The sequence below is a fragment of the Ceratotherium simum genome, chromosome 24 (assembly GCF_057802395.1).
Source record: "Ceratotherium simum simum isolate JZ-2026a chromosome 24, ASM5780239v1, whole genome shotgun sequence".
NCBI classification, from domain to species: domain Eukaryota; kingdom Metazoa; phylum Chordata; class Mammalia; order Perissodactyla; family Rhinocerotidae; genus Ceratotherium; species Ceratotherium simum.
The window spans coordinates 4,506,308-4,524,810 of record NC_141923.1 but is presented as its reverse complement, the minus strand read 5'-3'; the positions used below and the strand labels follow the sequence as shown (position 1 = coordinate 4,524,810).

At 47.7% G+C, this 18,503-nt stretch overlaps 1 protein-coding gene across 1 annotated transcript; it reads right to left on the bottom strand.

Annotated features, from left to right (window-relative positions):
* Positions 1 to 7,230: 7,230 nt before the first annotated feature.
* HSP90AA1 (heat shock protein 90 alpha family class A member 1) lies at positions 7,231 to 13,275 on the bottom strand. Its single transcript, XM_087447923.1, has 11 exons — positions 13,129 to 13,275; positions 12,412 to 12,573; positions 11,955 to 12,321; positions 11,451 to 11,584; positions 10,813 to 11,133; positions 10,430 to 10,595; positions 10,055 to 10,245; positions 9,802 to 9,949; positions 9,314 to 9,582; positions 8,634 to 8,967; positions 7,231 to 8,364 (listed from the first exon to the last, which is right to left on the bottom strand). The coding sequence occupies exons 2-11, from the start codon at positions 12,571 to 12,573 to the stop codon at positions 8,255 to 8,257; spliced, it is 2,202 nt and encodes a 733-aa protein (XP_087304049.1). The 5' UTR covers positions 13,129 to 13,275; the 3' UTR covers positions 7,231 to 8,254.
* Positions 13,276 to 18,503: the final 5,228 nt, after the last annotated feature.

Here is an 18,503-nt window from a genome sequence, read left to right as displayed (position 1 = left end):
CAGAGTAATTGCATCAATTTACACCCCCGCCAGGGGTACGTGAGAATTCCCATTGGCCAGACTCTAGCAAAAATTCAGTATCGTCAGACTTAAATTTCTGCCCTTCTGACGGGTGTAAATGTATCTCCTTGTGCTTGGTTTCTCTTTTGTGATCAGCAGTGAGGTTGGGTGTCTTCTCTTCTCACAGGTCTGCTGACGTTTCAGGCTAAGGGAGAGGATGAGCCAGCAGAATCCATAGGATTCAGGGACTGCTTAGAGGTGGTACAAATCTGTTTTATTACAAGGGGAAGTGCAAAATAGCATAATTTTGTAGAAATGAATGAATAGCATTGAATAGCATTCAAATATGAAATGTTTTCTTGGTTTCATCCATTCAACTGTTTAAAAAGTGGGTAGCTTGGGGCCAGCATGGTGGCATAATGGTTAAGTTTGCATGCTCCACTTGGGCGGCCCAGGGTTCACGGGTTTGGATCCCGGGCACAGACCTACGCAGGGCTCGTCAAGCCATGCTGTGGCGGTGTCCCAATACAAAATAGAGGAAGATGGGCACAGATGCTAGCTCAGAGCTAATCTTACTCAGCAAAAAGAGGAGGATTGGCAATGGATGTTAGCTCAGAGCCAGTCTTCCTCACAAAAAAAAAAAAAGTGGGTAGCTGATTTATCAATTTTTTTCTTTCTGATTTGTTAGTTTTTTTTTTAATCTAGAACTTAAAAAAATAACAACAGTGCTTCTTTTTAGACCGCATTTCAAGCTCTAGAACTTTCATTGGTCAAGTGTTGAGGCCTTAAAGTGCTTTCATAAGAAGATGATGTATGTTCCAAGCAGACACAGACGCTTGGCAGACAATATGCTCAGCTTGTTGGCTCTGCAATAACATCATGGAATTGTTGTTCAGATTTTGATGGTGCTATTAATATACCGTGACTCACTAAAAGCCCTGCTTCCTGGAATGTTCTTCCCAGGGAGTTGAAATGATGTTCTTTCCTATACAAGAATAATCTGTAATCACACTTTCAAAGGTTTGAGCAGATCTTGAAGGCTTGGAAAAGGGAACAAAAGCTCCTAAATTATACAAAATTACTTGAACAAATTGCCATCCCACAGGAAGGGGTAAAATATCAGTTGTATGTGCAAGTTATTCAGGCCACAAATATGTGTCAGGTGCAGCTGGCTGACAGTGAGCAGACAAGACACACGCCTTCCCACAAGGGGGAGAGGCAGCGGAGAGGCAGGAAGACAGACCGCAAACTAACCAGTGCCAGACAATGGAGAGAAACGCCACGAAGAAAGGGAGAGGACGCAGGGAGTGTAGTGGGGCTTTTCTGAAGAAAGCAGTGTGTAAGCTGAGGCCAGACAACGGGAGGATTTCACTGGTGCAGAGGGGCATGAAGACCATCCCAGGCAAGTCACTGCTTAATGGGTACAGGGTTTCCGTTTGGGATATAAAGAAAGTTTTGGAAATAGTGGTGATGGTTGCACATTTTTTTTTGGTGAGGAAGACTAGCCCTGAGCTAACATCCCATGCCAACCCTCCTCTTTTTGCTGAGGAAGACTGGCCCTGGGCTAACATCTGTGCCCATCTTCCTCTACTTTATATGGGACGCCGCCACAGCATGGCCTGACAAGTGATGCATCGGTGTGCGCCCGGGATCCAAACCTGCAAATCCCAGGCTGCTGAAGTGGAGCGCGTACACTTAACCGCTGTGCCACTGGGCTGGCCCCTGCACAACATTTTGAATGTGGTTGGTGCCACTAAACTGTGCACTTAAAATGGCAAATTGTATGTTATGCATATTTTACCACAACTAAAAAAAAACCATCCCAGTCGGAGGAGCTCTGGTGCGAGGAGGCCTTGAGAGGGGCATCCGTCAGTTTTGAGTTGCCAACCTGTGTTCTCAGGTCACCTCTACTTCAGGAGGCTAGATGGGAGGCAAAACGGGATAAAAGGGATGTGGGACGCCTGCCACAGCATGGCTGACAAGTGGAGTAATTCTGTGCCCAGGATCCGAACCCGCGAAACCAGGCTACCAAAGCAGAGTGAGCAGAACTTTAACCATTAGGCTGTGGGGCTGGCATCGCCTTCCTTTTTAATACTGAATAATATTCTATTGTATGAATATACTACATTTTGTCTGTCTTTTCATTTGTTAATGAAAATTTGGATTGTTTCTACATTTTGGCTGTTGTAAACAATGCTGCTATGAACATGGATGTACAGATCTGTTTTCGAATCCATGCTTTCACTTCTTCTGAGTAAACACACAGAAGTGGAATTGCTGGATCATGTGGTAATTCTGTTTAATTTTTTGAGGGACCACTATACTCCTACATTCTTTAAATAACAGCTTTATTGAGATATGATTCATGTACTATACAATTCATCCATTTAAGGAGTACAGGTCGGTGATTTTTAGTGTAATCACAGTTATTCAACCATCACCACAATCAATTTTAGAGCATTTTGCTCGCCTCAAAAAGAAACTCCAGGGGCCGGCCCCATGTTGTAGTGGTTAAGTGCGCGCGCTCCACAGCTGGCGGCCCAGGGTCAGATCCCGGGCGCGCACCGACGCACCGCTTGTCAGGCCATGCTGTTGCGGCGTCCTGTATAAAGTGGAGGAAGATGGGCACGGATGTTAGCTCAGGGCCGGTCTTCCTCAGCAAAAAGAGGAGGATTGGCATGGATGTTAGCTCAGGGATGATCTTGCTCACAAAAAACAAAGAAACTCTATTCTCATTAAGCAGTCACTCCCATCCCCCCTCCCCACAACCAGTGGCAACCGTGCATCTACTTTCTGTCTCTATGGATTTGCCTATTCTGGACATTTCATATAAATGGGATCATACAATAAATATGTGGCCTTGTGTGGCTTCTTTCACTTGGCGTAATGTTTTCAAGGTTTATCTGTATTATCGTATGAATCAGTACTTCACTCCTTTTTATGGCAATAATACAATATTCCAAATAATATCCTATTGTATGGATTATCACGTTGTGTTTATTTATTCATCTATTGATGGACATTTGGGTTGTTTCCACCTTTTGGCTTTTATGAATAATGCTGCTATGAAAATGTGTGTACACGTTTTTGTGGACATGTGTTTCATTTCTCTTGGGTATATACCTAGAGTGGAATTGCTGGATCCTGTGGTGACTCTATGATCCTATGATAACTCTATGTTGAACTTTTTGAGGAACTGCAAGGCTATTTTCCAAAATGGCACCATTTCAGATTCCCACCAACAGCATACGAGGGTTCCAATTTCTCCACATCCTTGTCAACACTTGTTATTATCTGTCTCCCTCTACTTTTGCATGTGTTTTGGAAATCTCCAAAATAAAAGTTAAAAAAATAAATGAGAAACTGTAAGTTCAAGTGTTTGTAAACTGTGAAGTGCTTAGGGTAATTTATTTATTTATTTTTGTGAGGAAGGTCAGCCCTGAGCTAACATCCATGCTAATCCTCCTCTTTTTGCTGAGGATGACCGGCCCTGAGCTAACATCTATTGCCAATCCTCCTCCTTTTTTTCCCTTTCTCTCTCCAAAGCCCCAGTAGATAGTTGTGTGTCATAGTTGCACATCCTTCTAGTTGCTGTATGTGGGACGCCGCCTCAGCATGGCCGGACAAGTGGTGCGTCGGTGCGCGCCCGGGATCCGAACCAGGGCCGCCAGTAGTGGAGCGTGTGCACCCAACTGCTAAGCCACGGGGCCGGCCCCCAACTTAGGCTAATTTATTAACAAATATTTGAGTGCCTGCCATGTGCCAGACACTGTTATAAATATTTGGTGAACAGACAGACATCTCTATTCTCAAAACTCAGGCTTGGTCATATGGGCTCTTCCTAAACTGCTGTCTTTGGAGGCGGAGCCAAGCGAAGGACGTGTACCCCAGTCCTCAGGCCCCAGCCCAGGGGGTGCAGGGGAGACGACCCAGTGGAAGCTGGTGTGCTTGCGTCCTTGTACAGGCATCCTTGTACCGGCCTCCCTCGGTCCAGGTGGCCCCGTGTGTCCACTCTCCCTGTGCTTGCTTTTCCTATCTGTAAGATGAGATGGGGTGGGCCACAGTGGAATAAGGGACCACCTGGCAGCAAGATGAGACAATTTCATGGAACAAGATGGTGGAACTGACTTAGAAATTGCCTCAGTATTCCTGGTATGAAGGACATTTTTCAAGGGGTGGGTACAGGCCCCACGACTGAAGAGGCCACCCACAGCAGACCATGGGCTACCGCCTTCCCACCAGGAAAGTGGCTGAGCAGTCTCCAATCCAGGTCGGAGGGAGTGACTAATGTTCAAGGCACACAGAGTTAATAATTTTCACCCTCCAGCTTTCTGTGTTGTCACTCAGACCACCCACATGTCCCTTCCCAAGACCAAACTCATCCAGGTTCTCAAGCCTGGCAATGCCCTCTCCCTCGTCCTGGGAAGCCTCCCCACTTCCCTCTTTGTTAAAATCAGGTCAGCAGTCAAGCTTCCCCAAACCCTGCCCGCCAACAGAGTGAGCCCCTCCTTGCTCTGTGCTTATACCTTCCCGGCCTTCATTGTGGCTGCTGTTGCTTCGTTTCACTCTGCCAACCTTCCCCGATGAGGCCGTTTTCCTCTGCGTGGCCCACTGAACTGTACTGGGGTTTTTAGTAGGTGGACAATAAAAATGTGATGACCACATGCCTGGTAGGAATTACTAAAAGTGCCGAGGACTGAGAAACGGTGAGGGCAGTAGTCGTCTAGGAAAACTTCCTGGAGCGGGTGAGGCTTAGGCTGGGGCTTCAGGAGATTACACTCCAGGAGAACAATATATGTGGTGGAAGTGATTCTGCGTAAGGAAGTTCATGGGAGAGGGAGGAAAGGTCCCATCGGAGCAGACGGAGGAGTCCTCCGCAGTAAAAGCTGTCAGTTTGTGAGCACTTGTTAAACTCCAGGCACCTGCTAAGCCCACCACCTAGAAAATTGAATTGCCCTTTTAAGGTATTATCATCTCTAACTGACAAACGAGGCACAGGAAGTCCAGTGACTTGCTCAAGGTCACTTTTGAACCCAGGTAGACTGGATTCTATTCCTTTGCTTTTTTTAATTTGCTATTTAAGTATATAACACACCATTAAAATTCACCCATTTTTAAGTTCGATGGATTTTTTTGGTGAGGAAGACTGTCCCTGAGCTAACACCTGTTGCCAACCTTCCGACTCTGCCAATCTTCCTTTACTTTATACATGGGATGCCGCTGCAGCATGGCTTGATGAGCGGTGCGTTGGTCTGCACCCGGAATCCGAACCTGTGAACTCCAGGCCGCTGAAGTGGAGCGCATGAACTTAACCACTACGCCACCGGGCCAGGCACTAAGCTCGAGGGATTTTAATAAATATACACAGCAGTGCAGTCATCACCTCTTCAGGTTTTTGGACACTTCCATTGCTCCCCAAAATTCCCTCTTGCCCCTCTGCAGCCAATTCCCACTAGGACTCGTGGTCCCAGGCCACTCACTGATCTGCTTTCTGTCGTAGATCTGCCTTTTTTAGAATTTTACTAAATTTTTTTCTGTCTGCCTTTTCTAGAATTTTACTAAAATGAAATCATACAGAACATAGCCTTTGGTGTCTGGCTTCTTAGCAGGATGCTTTTTGAGGAGAATCCATGATTGAGTCTTTCAACACAGGGAACAGTGTCTCTCTCCTTTACCGACGTCTCTAATTTCTCTGAGCAATGTCTTTTAGTTCCCAGTGTACAGGTCTTGCAAAACCTTTTGTAAGACATTTCTATTTAGTATGCTATTGTGAATGAAATTTTTTTTTTTGTAAGAAAGATCAGCCCTGAGCTAACACCCGTGCTAATCCCTCTTTCTGCTGAGAAGACCGGCTCTGAGCTAACATCTATTGCCAATCCTCCTCCTTTTATTCCCCCAAAGCCCCAGTAGACAGCTGTATGTCATAGCTGCACATCCTTCTAGTTGCTGTATGTGGGATGCGGACTCAGTATGGCCGGAGAAGCGGTGTGTCGGTGCACGCCCGGATCCGAACCTGGGCCGCCAGCAGCAGAGCGCGCGCACTAAACCGCTAAGCCACGGGGCTGGCCCGTGAATGAATTTTTAAAGATTTAATTAATGATGATTGTTGCTAACATAAACCCAATTGGTTTTTTATACTTATCTCCTATCCCAGGACTGCGAATCAAGTCTTCATCTTTTCTTGTCTGTACAGGTCTTTGCTTTTTAGCACTTACTAGCCTCCTAGGCAGGATGGGGTTCAATTATGGAAGGTGTAAAGCAACACTGGATTGTGAAGCAGGCTAGGGACCCCCGGAGGACGTCTGAGCAGTGGAAGGACACTGCTGGCACGCTGTTCACACATAGTCTAGCTCACCTTCTCACCCCCTGGGCTGGGCATGTCTTCTTGGTGGTCCAGTCTGTACCATAAGGGCTATGGGTGACAGTTCCAAATACACAGTAAGGACCCTCCTGTTTGCCATAAACGCTTTCCCAACGACTTGGGGAAGACGTGTTGTCAGATCATTTATACAGAGACCCTCAGTCCGTTGTTTCCCTCAAATTCCTGCTGTTGATTTGAACAGAATCTTTAATATTCTTATTAGACACGGGAAACATAGAAATTTCCCCTTTGTCCTTTTTGCCATTCAATTCCTACTTCTACCAGGTAATCTCACACTTCCTCCTAGCTGGGAACATCTTTCAGTAAGCAGCAAAAGAGCACAAAAGAATCAACTTTGGAGTTAAACCTGAACTCAAACATGGACACCTCAATTTAAGTAATTCCTCTCATTTGTCCAAGGGGAGTAAGAACTTTGCCTCAGAAGATTTTAGGGGTTAAATGTGATGGCCTTTTACCAGCACTTCACACCTACTGAGCACTAGGGGACCCACCTTTCACAGTATACAGAATGCTGAGACCTCTCCCTGCCCTCCCATTAATCCCTGTCATGTTTCACATGTGGCCTCAGGCTCAGGATCCAAGTCCTTTAAAAATGACTTCATTTTAGGATTAGAAGACTGAAATAGCCATTACTGCCCCCAGTGGGGACCTCACCTATTCAACTGTTTATCTTGTAAGACCCATGCCCACCCTCTGCCACCAGCTGTTATCTCCTGCTCACAGCTACCACCAACCACTGCTACGTCATCTTGCCTGAGGGTCAACGAAGAACCAAAATGAATAAGGCAAGATGATTTCAGGTAGGATGGCATAAAGTAGACTTGGTAAAGAATTGAGAGACGTAAAGCCAAAGTATTAAGGGGCTATGTTTAGAGCATAAACTGTTTTACAAATACCATGGAAAAGCAGTTTGCACATGAAAACCCTAAAGTGAGAATGGTTGTCTATTAGAATACAAAACATGGATACAGGGAATGCATGTTGTCTGACATATCCACTCTCTTCTCATCTCCTAGAACATGCTCATGACCCCACACTTGCCACCTGTGTGTACTGTGGGAAAGGCACATTAAGACTTAGGGCAGTCAGTGTTAACATCTGCTAATGTTTTTACATTCTGGGGCCACCCTGCCATCTGTAATACCCCCTTCCCCAAAGAAGACGTTTTAACACAATTTTTTTTTTTAAATTTCTATTTGTTACAACATTTTAAAGCAAAATGTGACTTGGGCACCACATTGCCATTCACAAAACTTGCTGAGTCATTTTCCAACAGCTTCACACACGCACAGGGCAGCTTATACTTGTGCTACTCTACACAATACTTTTCTTTGGAAAACAAGCCCAGTGGATAGTTACTCCCATCAAGTTCGTTCAGCTTAACACACTAATTTCTAGAGGACTGGTACATGCAATTGATAACTACTGGGGATGGAAGGTTTAAAAAGCAGATCCTAGAAGATGCAAGTTGTTTTAACAAATGTTTTTCCTTTAAACATCAAAGTCTATCTCAGAACACTTCAGCGACAAAAGATTTGGTCTACTAAGGAAACTGCTTGATGAAGCTAAACACTTCAGACCACAAAGCTAACATTAGGTTACATACGTCTTACAACGAACATTACCTCAATCTGTTAAAATAAGCCAACATGAAACTAGAAAAGAAAAACTAGCTCTGCTTTAGTGCCTAAAGTATCACAGTATCACACTCAGAAGTTGAAAGAAATCTTATCCCCTTAAGTAGTTATTGTCATGCCATAACACGTTTTTTAAATGTTAACAAAAATAAAGAAAAAATCCTTGCAAATATATTATCAGAGAGAACGAAGACAAAGTACTGAACATGTGTACAAGTGACTCCTCAGGCAGAGTTTAGTCTACTTCCTCCATGCGTGACGTGTCATCATCTCCTTCCAGCGGCGGCATCTCTTCAGTTACAGCAGCAGCGCTGTCATCAGCGGTGGGGTCATCTTCATCAATACCTTTCAAGAAATAAAACCTTTGTTACTAGATGTCTTCAAAGCCAGCTAATTAGCCTAATATTGCTGGTTTATATTCACTTTCAAAGCTGAGCAATTACAGGGAAAGCGGATCTCAATTCCTTACCTCTTATGATGAGAAGGCCTATTTACCCCTTTAACACGTTTCCTAAATGACATAACCGAATCTTGTTCAAATAGCTGAGCACCCGTTTCAACAACCACATGTTTAGGGTTCTTTTCCTGATAACATAGTATTATACAAGGCTTACCAAGACCAAGTTTGATCATCCTGTAGATCCTGTTAGCATGTGTCTGGGGATCCTCCAGGCTGAAGCCGGAAGACAGGAGTGCAGTTTCATAGAGCAGGATGACCAGATCCTTCACAGACTTGTCGTTCTTGTCAGCCTCTGCCTTCTGCCTTAAGGTCTCGATGATGGAATGGTCAGGGTTGATCTCCAGGTGTTTCTTCGCAGCCATGTAACCCATTGTCGAGTTGTCTCTTAGGGCTTGAGCCTTCATGATTCTTTCCATGTTTGCTGTCCAGCCATATGTACTTGTGACAATGCAGCATGGGGATGTCACCAGCCGGTTTGACACAACCACCTATAATCAAAGAATTAAGTGATAACTAGGCCTAAGAAGTTTCTAACTTCTCAGTTCCACCTAATCAGCTTTATTATGAAATAAATCTAAAGAACCCAAGTATTCATGGATCAAAAATACTACTTGCAAATTTACGTATTCAGTTTTCTTCCTGTACATTCTCCTACACTTTTCAGGTCTAACCATCCTACAAGCTATAGCCATTACTAAATGGAAAGGCTCCAGTTTTCTATTTCAGACCTTATGAGGAGAAAGGGACTGTGTATGATACATTTGGAAAAACATCTAACAGCTTCTAAGAAGAGTCAATCAGGAAATGTAGGTTAAAACATTGTTATTTACACACCTTTTCTACTTTTTTCTCCAAGATGTCCTTCATGATTTTGCAGAGGTTTTCAAACTTTGTTTTTTTCTCTTCCTGTTTCTTTTTCTCTTCTTCATCTTCTGGAAGTTCCAAGCCCTCTTTGGTGACTGACACTAAAGTCTTGCCCTCAAACTCCTTCAGCTGTTGCACGCAGTACTCATCAATAGGCTCGATCATATAGATCACCTCTAAGCCGTGCTTCCGAAGACGTTCCACGAAGGCCGAGTTAGCTACCTGGTCCTTGGTCTCACCTGAGAAAGTGGAAAATTACTTTTAGACTTTGGACAGAAATGGTTTCATTTCCTTTTATCTTTTCCTGTCTAAGTCAGATCTAACCATAGAGATGGGCTAGCTCATGTTAACTATCTTGCCTTCATCAATACCTAACTTATATAGGTAGAATACACCCCCACAGTTCCTACGAGGTTATAAAAAACCAAGATGTGATTGTACCATTTATTGTCCGTTACCTGTGATGTAATAGATGTGTTTCTGGTTTTCCTTCATTCTTGTGCAGTAGTCCTTGAGAGAAACCATCTCATCACCAGAAGCAGATGTGTAATACCTCAACAGCTCTGAAAGCTTTTTCCGGTTTTGAGAGTCTTCATGAATTCCAAGCTGAAAAATAAGTTTTAGGAAGACATTTTCTGTGTTAAAAATCATTTGAAATTTGAGAAGCCTATGTGACTACAGCTACTAATGATCAAATGTGTTTATACCAACCTTAATATTTTTAGAGAACTGCTCGTAAAACTTTTTGTAGTTCTCTTTATCTTCTGCCAGTTCAGTGAAGAGTTCTAAGCATTTTTTGACCAAATTCTTTCTGATAACTTTCAAAATCTTGCTTTGTTGCAACATCTCACGGGAAATATTTAGAGGAAGATCCTCCGAGTCCACCACACCTCTAATGAAATCTGAAAAAATAAGGACCAAATGCACTCAATCATTCTAAGGACAAAAATTCACAAAGAAATATACCCCCAAAACCAAAGATAAGCCACTTTTCATCCCACATGCTTATACTGAAGATCTAGAGTTGACAGAATAAAATTCTTTAACCAGTGACGGTGATCATTCCTTATACCCAACCATACTCACTCAGATATTCAGGGATTAGCTCCTCACAGTTGTCCATGATGAAGACTCTGCGAACATACAACTTAATGTTGTTCTTTTTCTTTCTGTTTTCAAACAGGTCAAAAGGAGCACGTCTTGGGACAAAAAGAAGGGCTCTGAATTCCAATTGTCCTTCAACTGAAAAATGCTGTAATAAAATACACGCTAAATCAGCACACAGTGCAAGCAACTTTCACTGAAAGCTGCTTAACCTGACACACACACACCTTAATTACACAACATAAAGTACTTTCGGGGAGGGAATAGGGGCTGGGATGGAAAAGCTGCCAGCAACACCCCTTAACGATTTCAGAGAAACAACCTGCAGAGGTAGACTAGCTTTGAAGCACTCAGCAGTGACTCACCTTCACTGCCAAGTGATCTTCCCAGTCATTGGTCAAGCTCTTATAGAATTCTCCATACTCTTCGTTAGTAATATCATCAGGATTTCTGGTCCAAATAGGTTTTGTTTTGTTCAGCTCTTCCTGATCAATGTACTTCTCCTTGATCTTCTTCTTCTTCTTCTTGTCACCATCTTTCTTTTCTTCTTCTTCTTCATCAGAGCCAACATCTTCTATTTCAGGCTTGTCTTCTGATTCCTTTTCTTCTTTTTCTTTTTCCTCCTCTTTGTCTTCCTTTTCTTCAGCCTCATCATCACTGACTTCTTTGTCTCGTTCCTTCTCCACCTTCAAAAAACACGAAATCACATCACCTCTGCATTCTAGAACCAAAAAAAGCGAAATGGAGTAGGCACTCTTATACCAAAGCCTAAATTAGTCAGCCAAGCTAGGAAACATTAAGAAGCCAGGAAACTCATCAGTATCTGATGGATCTAACTTAACAGCTCTGGCTCTGGGTACCTGGTACCTTGTCAGACTAAAAAGAATTCAGACTAATCCAGTAAACACACGTTTGGGTCTTTTCCTTATCAGCAAATATAAGGAGTAAGGATTTCAGTTAAATCACTTATAGTTTTCTACATACAGGATACACATAAACTCACAAACAGTGTAATGGGGTAGCCAATAAACTGAGAATGCTTCTTCACAATCTCCTTTATTCTTCTTTCCTCTAAGTACTCTGTTTGGTCTTCTTTCAGATGGAGGATAACCTTTGTGCCACGACCCATTGGTTCGCCTGAAAAGGAGATAGGGAAATTGACTCAATTCTAATCTTAATAGCCAAACCAAGGAAACAAAGAGTACATACAATCAATTCAGCTCTGGACACCATACCTAACAATTTGTGAACAAGTCTAGGAGACGTGGTTTACCGTTACTATAGATAGGAAGAGTCCCAGACTAGTTAACTGCTTTGCCCACGATACATAACCACAAGCTCACACTACACCACCACCACATGCTCACTAGTTTGCCTCCTATTATATCAGGCAGATACAAGTTTTCACAAATTTCACTGCATCCTCAGGGGTCCCACGCCTAGAGCACCCCACCCTCCACCCTCCACGTGACTGGCTCACCCAGGAAATGCTTTATCAGGTGCCTACCTGTGTCAGTCCTGACTGTGAACGATCCTCCCGCAGAAGACTCCCAGGCATACTGCTCATCATCGTTATGTTTGGTGATCACGGTCACCTTCTCAGCAACCAAATAGGCAGAATAAAACCCAACACCAAACTGGCCAATCATAGAGATGTCTGCACCAGCCTGCAAAGCTTCCATGAACGCTTTGGTCCCAGACTTGGCGATAGTACCAAGGTTATTGATCAAATCGGCTTTGGTCATTCCGATTCCGGTATCCACAATAGTGAGGGTTCTATCTTGCTTGTTCGGAATGAGATTTATGTGCAGCTCTTTCCCCGAGTCTAGTTTACTGGGATCCGTCAAGCTTTCATACCTGATTTTGTCCAAAGCCTATTACAAAACAGATCGTTAAACACCGAGCCCCTAAATGGTGAAATTAATACCGAAACCAAAACCCAGTTCTACGGTAATGAGACTTACATCTGATGAATTTGAAATAAGCTCCCTCAAAAATATCTCTTTATTCGAGTAGAACGTGTTGATGATCAATGACATCAACTGGGCAATTTCCGCCTGAAAGGCGAACGTCTCCACCTCCTCCTCCTCCATCGGCTGGTCTTGGGTCTGGGTTTCCTCGGGCATCTGGAAAGGACACCGTGCCACGTTACACGCCGCAGGACGGCGACAGCGGCGCAAGCCTCACCCGCCTTCAGGTATTTTTAGAGCGCAATTGAGGAAAACTGAAAGCAGGCGGCCGGCCGACAAAGGATGACCTCATTTCGCGCTGCGATCACAGGAGCGTGCGCGCGCCTCGAGGAGACCCGAGGCCGGGCGACTGGGCCGCAGCCGGGGGGCCCGGCCCCGCCACGAAGCCCCCGCCCCGCGGGCCGGCCGGAGGCGGCCTGGGCGAGCCGCCTTCCCGGGCGGGAAGAACGGCCCTCCGCCGCGGGAGGCGCCGCCCCCGGCAGCCCCTTCGCTCCTGCAGCGCGTCCGGGGCGACCCGCGCCCGCTCCCGAGGCGGGAGGGTCGGGGCCGGCGCAGGCCTGAGGCCTCGGAAAGGAAACCACGGCCGCCCCCACGCCCGCGGGCCGGGGGGCTCCCAGAGCTGGAGCGAACCCCGCCACCCGCAGACTGCGCCCGCCTGCCCGTCCCCTGAACCCCATTTCCTCCCCGGAGACCCCCCAACCACCCCCTCACCTCGGCTAAAGGACCGTACAGGTTCCGCGACGACGCAGCACCAGGACGCAGGAGCAACTGGCGCGCCGCCCCCGCGCCTCCCTTATATAGAGGCGGGCCCGCCCAGCGCGCGGCGCCTTTTCCAGAAGCCTCCCGAACCTTCCGGAAGCACCCTCCCCAACCGCCGCCGCGGCCGCGCGCCTGCGCCTGCGCCCTGGCCGCCGCCCGCCCCTCTCCCGGGCGCGCGCGGACCCGCGCAGCAACGGCCTGAGCGCCCCTCCCCCAACGGCCGCCGCGCGCCGCCGTGCCCGCCTCAGTGCGCCTGCGCGGTCCGGAATTCTCGGGAAGGTCTCGCGCTTTCGGGGACCAGCCCTGTCCCCGCGCCGACAGCTCAACCCTGAGCCCGCGCTCCCAGCCCTGCGCGCTCCCGGACGTGCTGAACGGCACCCCTAGCGGTCCCTCGCCGTCGGCGCCGTGCAGGCTCGGGGAGTGTGGCCAGGGGCTGAGTGCCCCTGCTCGTGTTTTTATGAAATCCGCGCAAGTCAACTTTTAATTTTTAAAGAGTGTCCCGGTGCTGTGAAAGCTTCGGGTCCCCCAGCACGAGGGCCGGCCAGCGCAGTGTCAGGGGTCCAGTGCCAGCGACCAGGGCCCCGGGGCCAGGTTTAGGGCTTTGTGGCCCTGTTTAGGGGCTCGAGGCAGACGTGAGGGGTCAGGTGCCGCATTAATACGTCTAGGGCAGTGATTAGAGAGGCTCAGGGCTACGTTTAGGAGTTGAGGGCCCGGGGTAGCGATTGGGGGGGTCCAGGGCCGGGTTTAGGGGTACGGGTCCGCATCTGTTCGCCCTAGGCAGCGATTATGGGTTCCGAGCCCTGGAATTCGGGCAACAGGCCCCTGCGAGAGCCTCGGTATGCGGAGGCCCGGGACGTTTGGCCTGGTTAGCGGGTGCAGCGGTGCCCGTCCATGATGGGCTGTGAGAGGTGACCAGGGCATGCGCTTGGGGAGGCAAGGCCGATCCTTGGTTTCTGCCTTTATGAGATGGGAGCCCCCCCCCCCAACGCAAGTGGAAGTCACGTTTGGACAAGGGGAGCCGCCGGGGCGTCGTGGGGCTCCAGGCAGCTGGTTCTGAGGCCGAGGTGGGACAGGGAGCGAGGAGCGCCAGCTGGTACTTCTGAAGGTCCGCCCCCCCGCCCCAAACACTGGCCACTGCCCAAATTGCGGGGCTGGTGCCGTCCTTACGCCTACACAGGAGGAAATGCTGAAATGGACACTTACACAATCGCAAATTCTCCAAACCCGTGCGCAGTCTGTTCAGTCTCTTGGGGATTTCTATCTACCTTCGGTTTGCCATAAAACTACATCCTTCACGTTTTGAGGGTCCCTTAGTCTGGAGTTCGGAGATTTGGTGAACAAATGCGCGTTCACCTAGCTACACCCGTCATGATTTTGTAAAGCCCATCTTTTTTACTTATTTTACGTAATATGAGATCTCTATATGAAGTATCTAATTCATGGGTTGGGTGATTAACTTGCCCCCAAACCACCTTCTAAATGGGAATTCTAAGTGTTTTGAACAATGCCAGACCAAGCTGTAAAAGTCTCGGAGGGACAGGGGTCCTTACTCATGGCCCAGCTCAAGAACCAGGGTGTTTCCCGTTTGGAGAAACTAAGGCCCAGCGCGCAGAGCACCCCTGCCCCGCCCACGGCCTTTCCCTCGGAAACCCTCCGCCCTCCTCTGGCTCTTTTGTCTCTAGCTCCTCCCACCATTGGTCCTCCTCCTCTTCCCCCCCCCCCCCCCCCCCGCTACACACCGAGCCTTCGGGAACAATCTGGAAGCTCCTTACGATGTAAACAAACTTGACTGAACGCTGCCTCCACTTCCTTGTCCCTGCGGAAACCCAGCTTTTCCAGGAACGGGGTTTTCAAACTGGGGCCTGAGACCCACTGGGAGTGTGTGAAATAACGTAGGGCGTCCTGACTACCGTTAAAATGGGAAAAATTGAATGGGAACTAGAAGCCACATGGTAAGGGTAGGTGAAGGTTGTTATGCATTTGTTGGGGCACGTAAAATGTGTTTCTGACCCCAGCTGTGTCCGGACGCCTCGGCGCGGGGATTGGGAGGGGTTGGGGGGGTTGGGGGGCGGGCGGAGGAGGGGGAGGGGCAGTAGTGCTGTGGGTTCCTTGTGGCCACCATCAGCTGTTCAAGGTCTCCACCGCTGCGGGCGCCTCCTCCACCCGTAGCCCACCAGCCACCCTCCTCTTTTCTAGACTTGAAGGCCTGACCCACTTTTTCCTTTCTATCCCACTTACGCCATTGCCCAGGAGGTTTAAGATTTCTTGAAGATAAGCCATTCAAAGCCCCAGCTGTGAAATTCTCGGTTTCTAAGGCCTTCACCTCCCCCCTCCTCCAGAGAACTTGCCCCAAGGCTACTCCTGGAACCTTTGTTTTCCAGGACGCTCCGACTTCAATATCCCTCCCTTATTCCAAATCTTGTCCTCCCGCTCTCCCCCGCCCTGCCCGCGTCAGTTACTAAGTACAAGGACGTTTTTGGTCCCCCGTGACCTCTGGGTAACATTCCACACTAACCGCCACTGCCCTCCTTGAGACCTCTGCCTTGGTTCCACCTCTGCCTTGGTTCCACCATCAGCATGCTGTGGTTTCCCTCCGGGCACTGGCTGCTCCTCTCTCTCCTCCAGACTCGCCCCCTCTCCCTGGCCTGTTGCTGGAGCTCCTGGGAGAGTACCTATGTGCGGATGATGCACAGAAAAGCCCCAGCCAGGACTCTTCTAGCTCCAGACCTGGTTGCTGAGCTCACTTCCCCCACCTCTCTGGCCTTCTAGGGCTCACTAGCCAGGTGACTATCCCACGACCTTCTAGAACCCCAAACACCCCGTAGGGAATCTGACGTGAGCCCTGCCACTTCTGCCTCCTAAATACTTTATGAATCCATCCACTTCTCTCCATCCTCATCCCCCTCCCCCCGGCCCTTCACCCCTGCCCACACAACCATCAGCTCACCTGGAAGACCTCCATAGCCAGCTGACTGCTTCCTGAGTCTGCTCTGGTCTGCCTCCCCCCTGTTGCCAAGGGGAGCTGTGAGAACACAGATCTGACCCTGTCAGTCCCCTCCTCCACACACTCCTCAAACACTTGCTAACACCCCATCACTCCTAGGAGAAAAAGAGCTTCTTAACCAGGCCTGCCAGGCCCTGCAGGGTGCCCCTACCTACCCGTTCATCCTCGGTTCCCACCGTGCTCCCTGTCACTCTTCTTTGTACACCTCACACCGTGATCTACTGCCACAGGGCTGTGCAAATGCTGTTCCTTCCGCCTGGAACAGCATTCTCTCTCTTTTTCTCCTATTTAATGTCCTAGTGGACCCTCAGCTCACACATTTCCTCAGGGACCTCTTCCCACCTCCATTTCCCTTCCTACTTGGCCCGAGTGGATCCCTTGATATGAACAGGCTCTCAGGATGTGGGCATCTCTTCCTCTTGGCATGAACCACACCTGCTCATCCACGTCATCGAGCCTTCCAAACCCTGCTCTCCTACCCCCAACTCTCTTCCTTTCCTACCCTGCCTCCTCAACTCTGTATTTCTAATATATCTCTAAGTCCTACAGATTTAGCTCCTAAATATTTGTTGAACTTGTCCCAAAGTGATCTTGCTGTCAGGGGAATCTGACAGTTTTCCTCCTTCATTTGAAATCTTTCAGTGTCCTCCCAGTAAGCTGGGATACAAGGCCCAGACTCTGGATCCAGGGCCTGGATTCAAATCCCAGCTCTGCCACTGCCTACCTGTGTGACCAGGCAAGTCACTTCTTCTCTCTGTGCCTCTGCTTCAGCATCTGTAAAATGGGTATGAAAATGTCTTCCTCATACGGTTATGAGGCTTAACTGAGCTCATTCTGTTTTTGGAACTGTCCCAGGTAACTGCTGTATACATGTTTATTAAAGTAAACAGAAAACTTCCTCATTTGCCTTTTGATTTCTTCTTTGACCCATGGGTAATTTATAAGTGTGTTAGTTTCCAAATATTTGGAGGCCCTCCAGATATCTTTTTGTTATTGATTTCTAATATTTAATTGCATTGTGATTAGAAAACATACTTTGCATGATTTTAGTCTTTTCATTTTTATTTTGTTTTATGGTTCAGAATATGGTCTATCTTGGTACATGTTCTGTATGCAAAATAATTATGCTGAGGGAAAGATGCCAGTAATTTATATAAAATTTTAGAAAATGCAAACTAATTAATAGTGACAGAAGGCGATCAGGGGTTGCCTGTGGGAGGCAGGGCTGACAGGAGCAGGAGGAAGGGATTTCGAGGGGCACGAGGACACTGGGTGATGAGTGTGTTCGCTATCTCGAGTGCAGTGATGGTCTCACAGGTGTAAGTGTATGTTGAAACATAGCAAGTTGTACTTTAAACGTGTGCAGTTTATTGCATGTCAATTATACCTCGTAAAGCTGTTTTTAAAACAATTGATGTTTAGCAAAGACCTTGGAGAAATATTCAGAATCCAGTTATAACTATATAGGAAAATTAAGTGGTGCATACTTTGGAAAGAGGCACAGTTGACTCGGAGGAGGATGGTGTGGGTTAAAGTAGAGATCTTCAGCTGGATTGTGAGTGTCAACCCTGCCACTCACTGGCTGTGTGACTTTGAGCAAGCTACTCAACCTCTCTGTGCTTCAGTCTTCTCATCTTCACAGTAGGGATGATCATAGTAAGGATGTGGGAGGATGCCGTGAACTAATCCCAGGGAAGCCTGTCGTGCCTGGCACACAGTGAGCTCTCAGTGGATGGACTCGCTGTTGTTCTCTTGATGGAGGATGGGAGATAGGGTGACCTGCGCTGGCAGCCATTGAACCACCGTGATGCTGTCCTGCACTTGTGCCCATCTGCTGGTCTTAGGCTCCCTGCTTGAGGGGGAAGGGGACGGCTGAGAGCAGGGCCCCAAAGGAAATGATGAACTCTGTGAGCGAGGGAAGGGGGAGTGACGTGTCCAGCCCCGTGTTTCTGGCCATGTGTGTGTTAGAGTTGGCCCGAAAGTGGATTTCCGCAGAGCAAACCAGTCTTCCCATTGACTAACTACAAAATTGGGGGTACTTAGATACCAAAATTGTTCTTCACCTGACAAATTTTAACCCATCCTTCGAGGCCCAGCTTGGGCCGTCACTCCTGGAAGTGCAGGATGGGGTTGGTCCCTTCCTCATCAGCTTGCCACACGCTATCACCAGAAGGGAGCACGATGAGCACTCCCTCCCCATCCTCTCCCACTGTTGTCAGCACTGAGTATGGCTGAAAAAAAGTTTGGCCATTTTGATAGGGGAAATGGTCTCTCATTGTTTAACGAGCACCATTCATTTAATGCTTATTGACTGAAAGCCCGT

What these genes read in the sequence shown, in the direction of transcription:
- HSP90AA1 (XM_087447923.1), bottom strand. Translation starts at nt 12,573, where the DNA reads ATGCCCGAGGAAACCCAGACCCAAGACCAGCCGATGGAGGAGGAGGAG. An exon ending in TTATTTCAAATTCATCAGAT is followed by an intron (nt 12,322 to 12,411) that starts GTAAGTCTCATT and finishes GTTTTGTAATAG; the next exon opens with GCTTTGGACAAAATCAGGTA. An exon ending in AGTTCTCTAAAAATATTAAG is followed by an intron (nt 9,950 to 10,054) that starts GTTGGTATAAAC and finishes CTTATTTTTCAG; the next exon opens with CTTGGAATTCATGAAGACTC.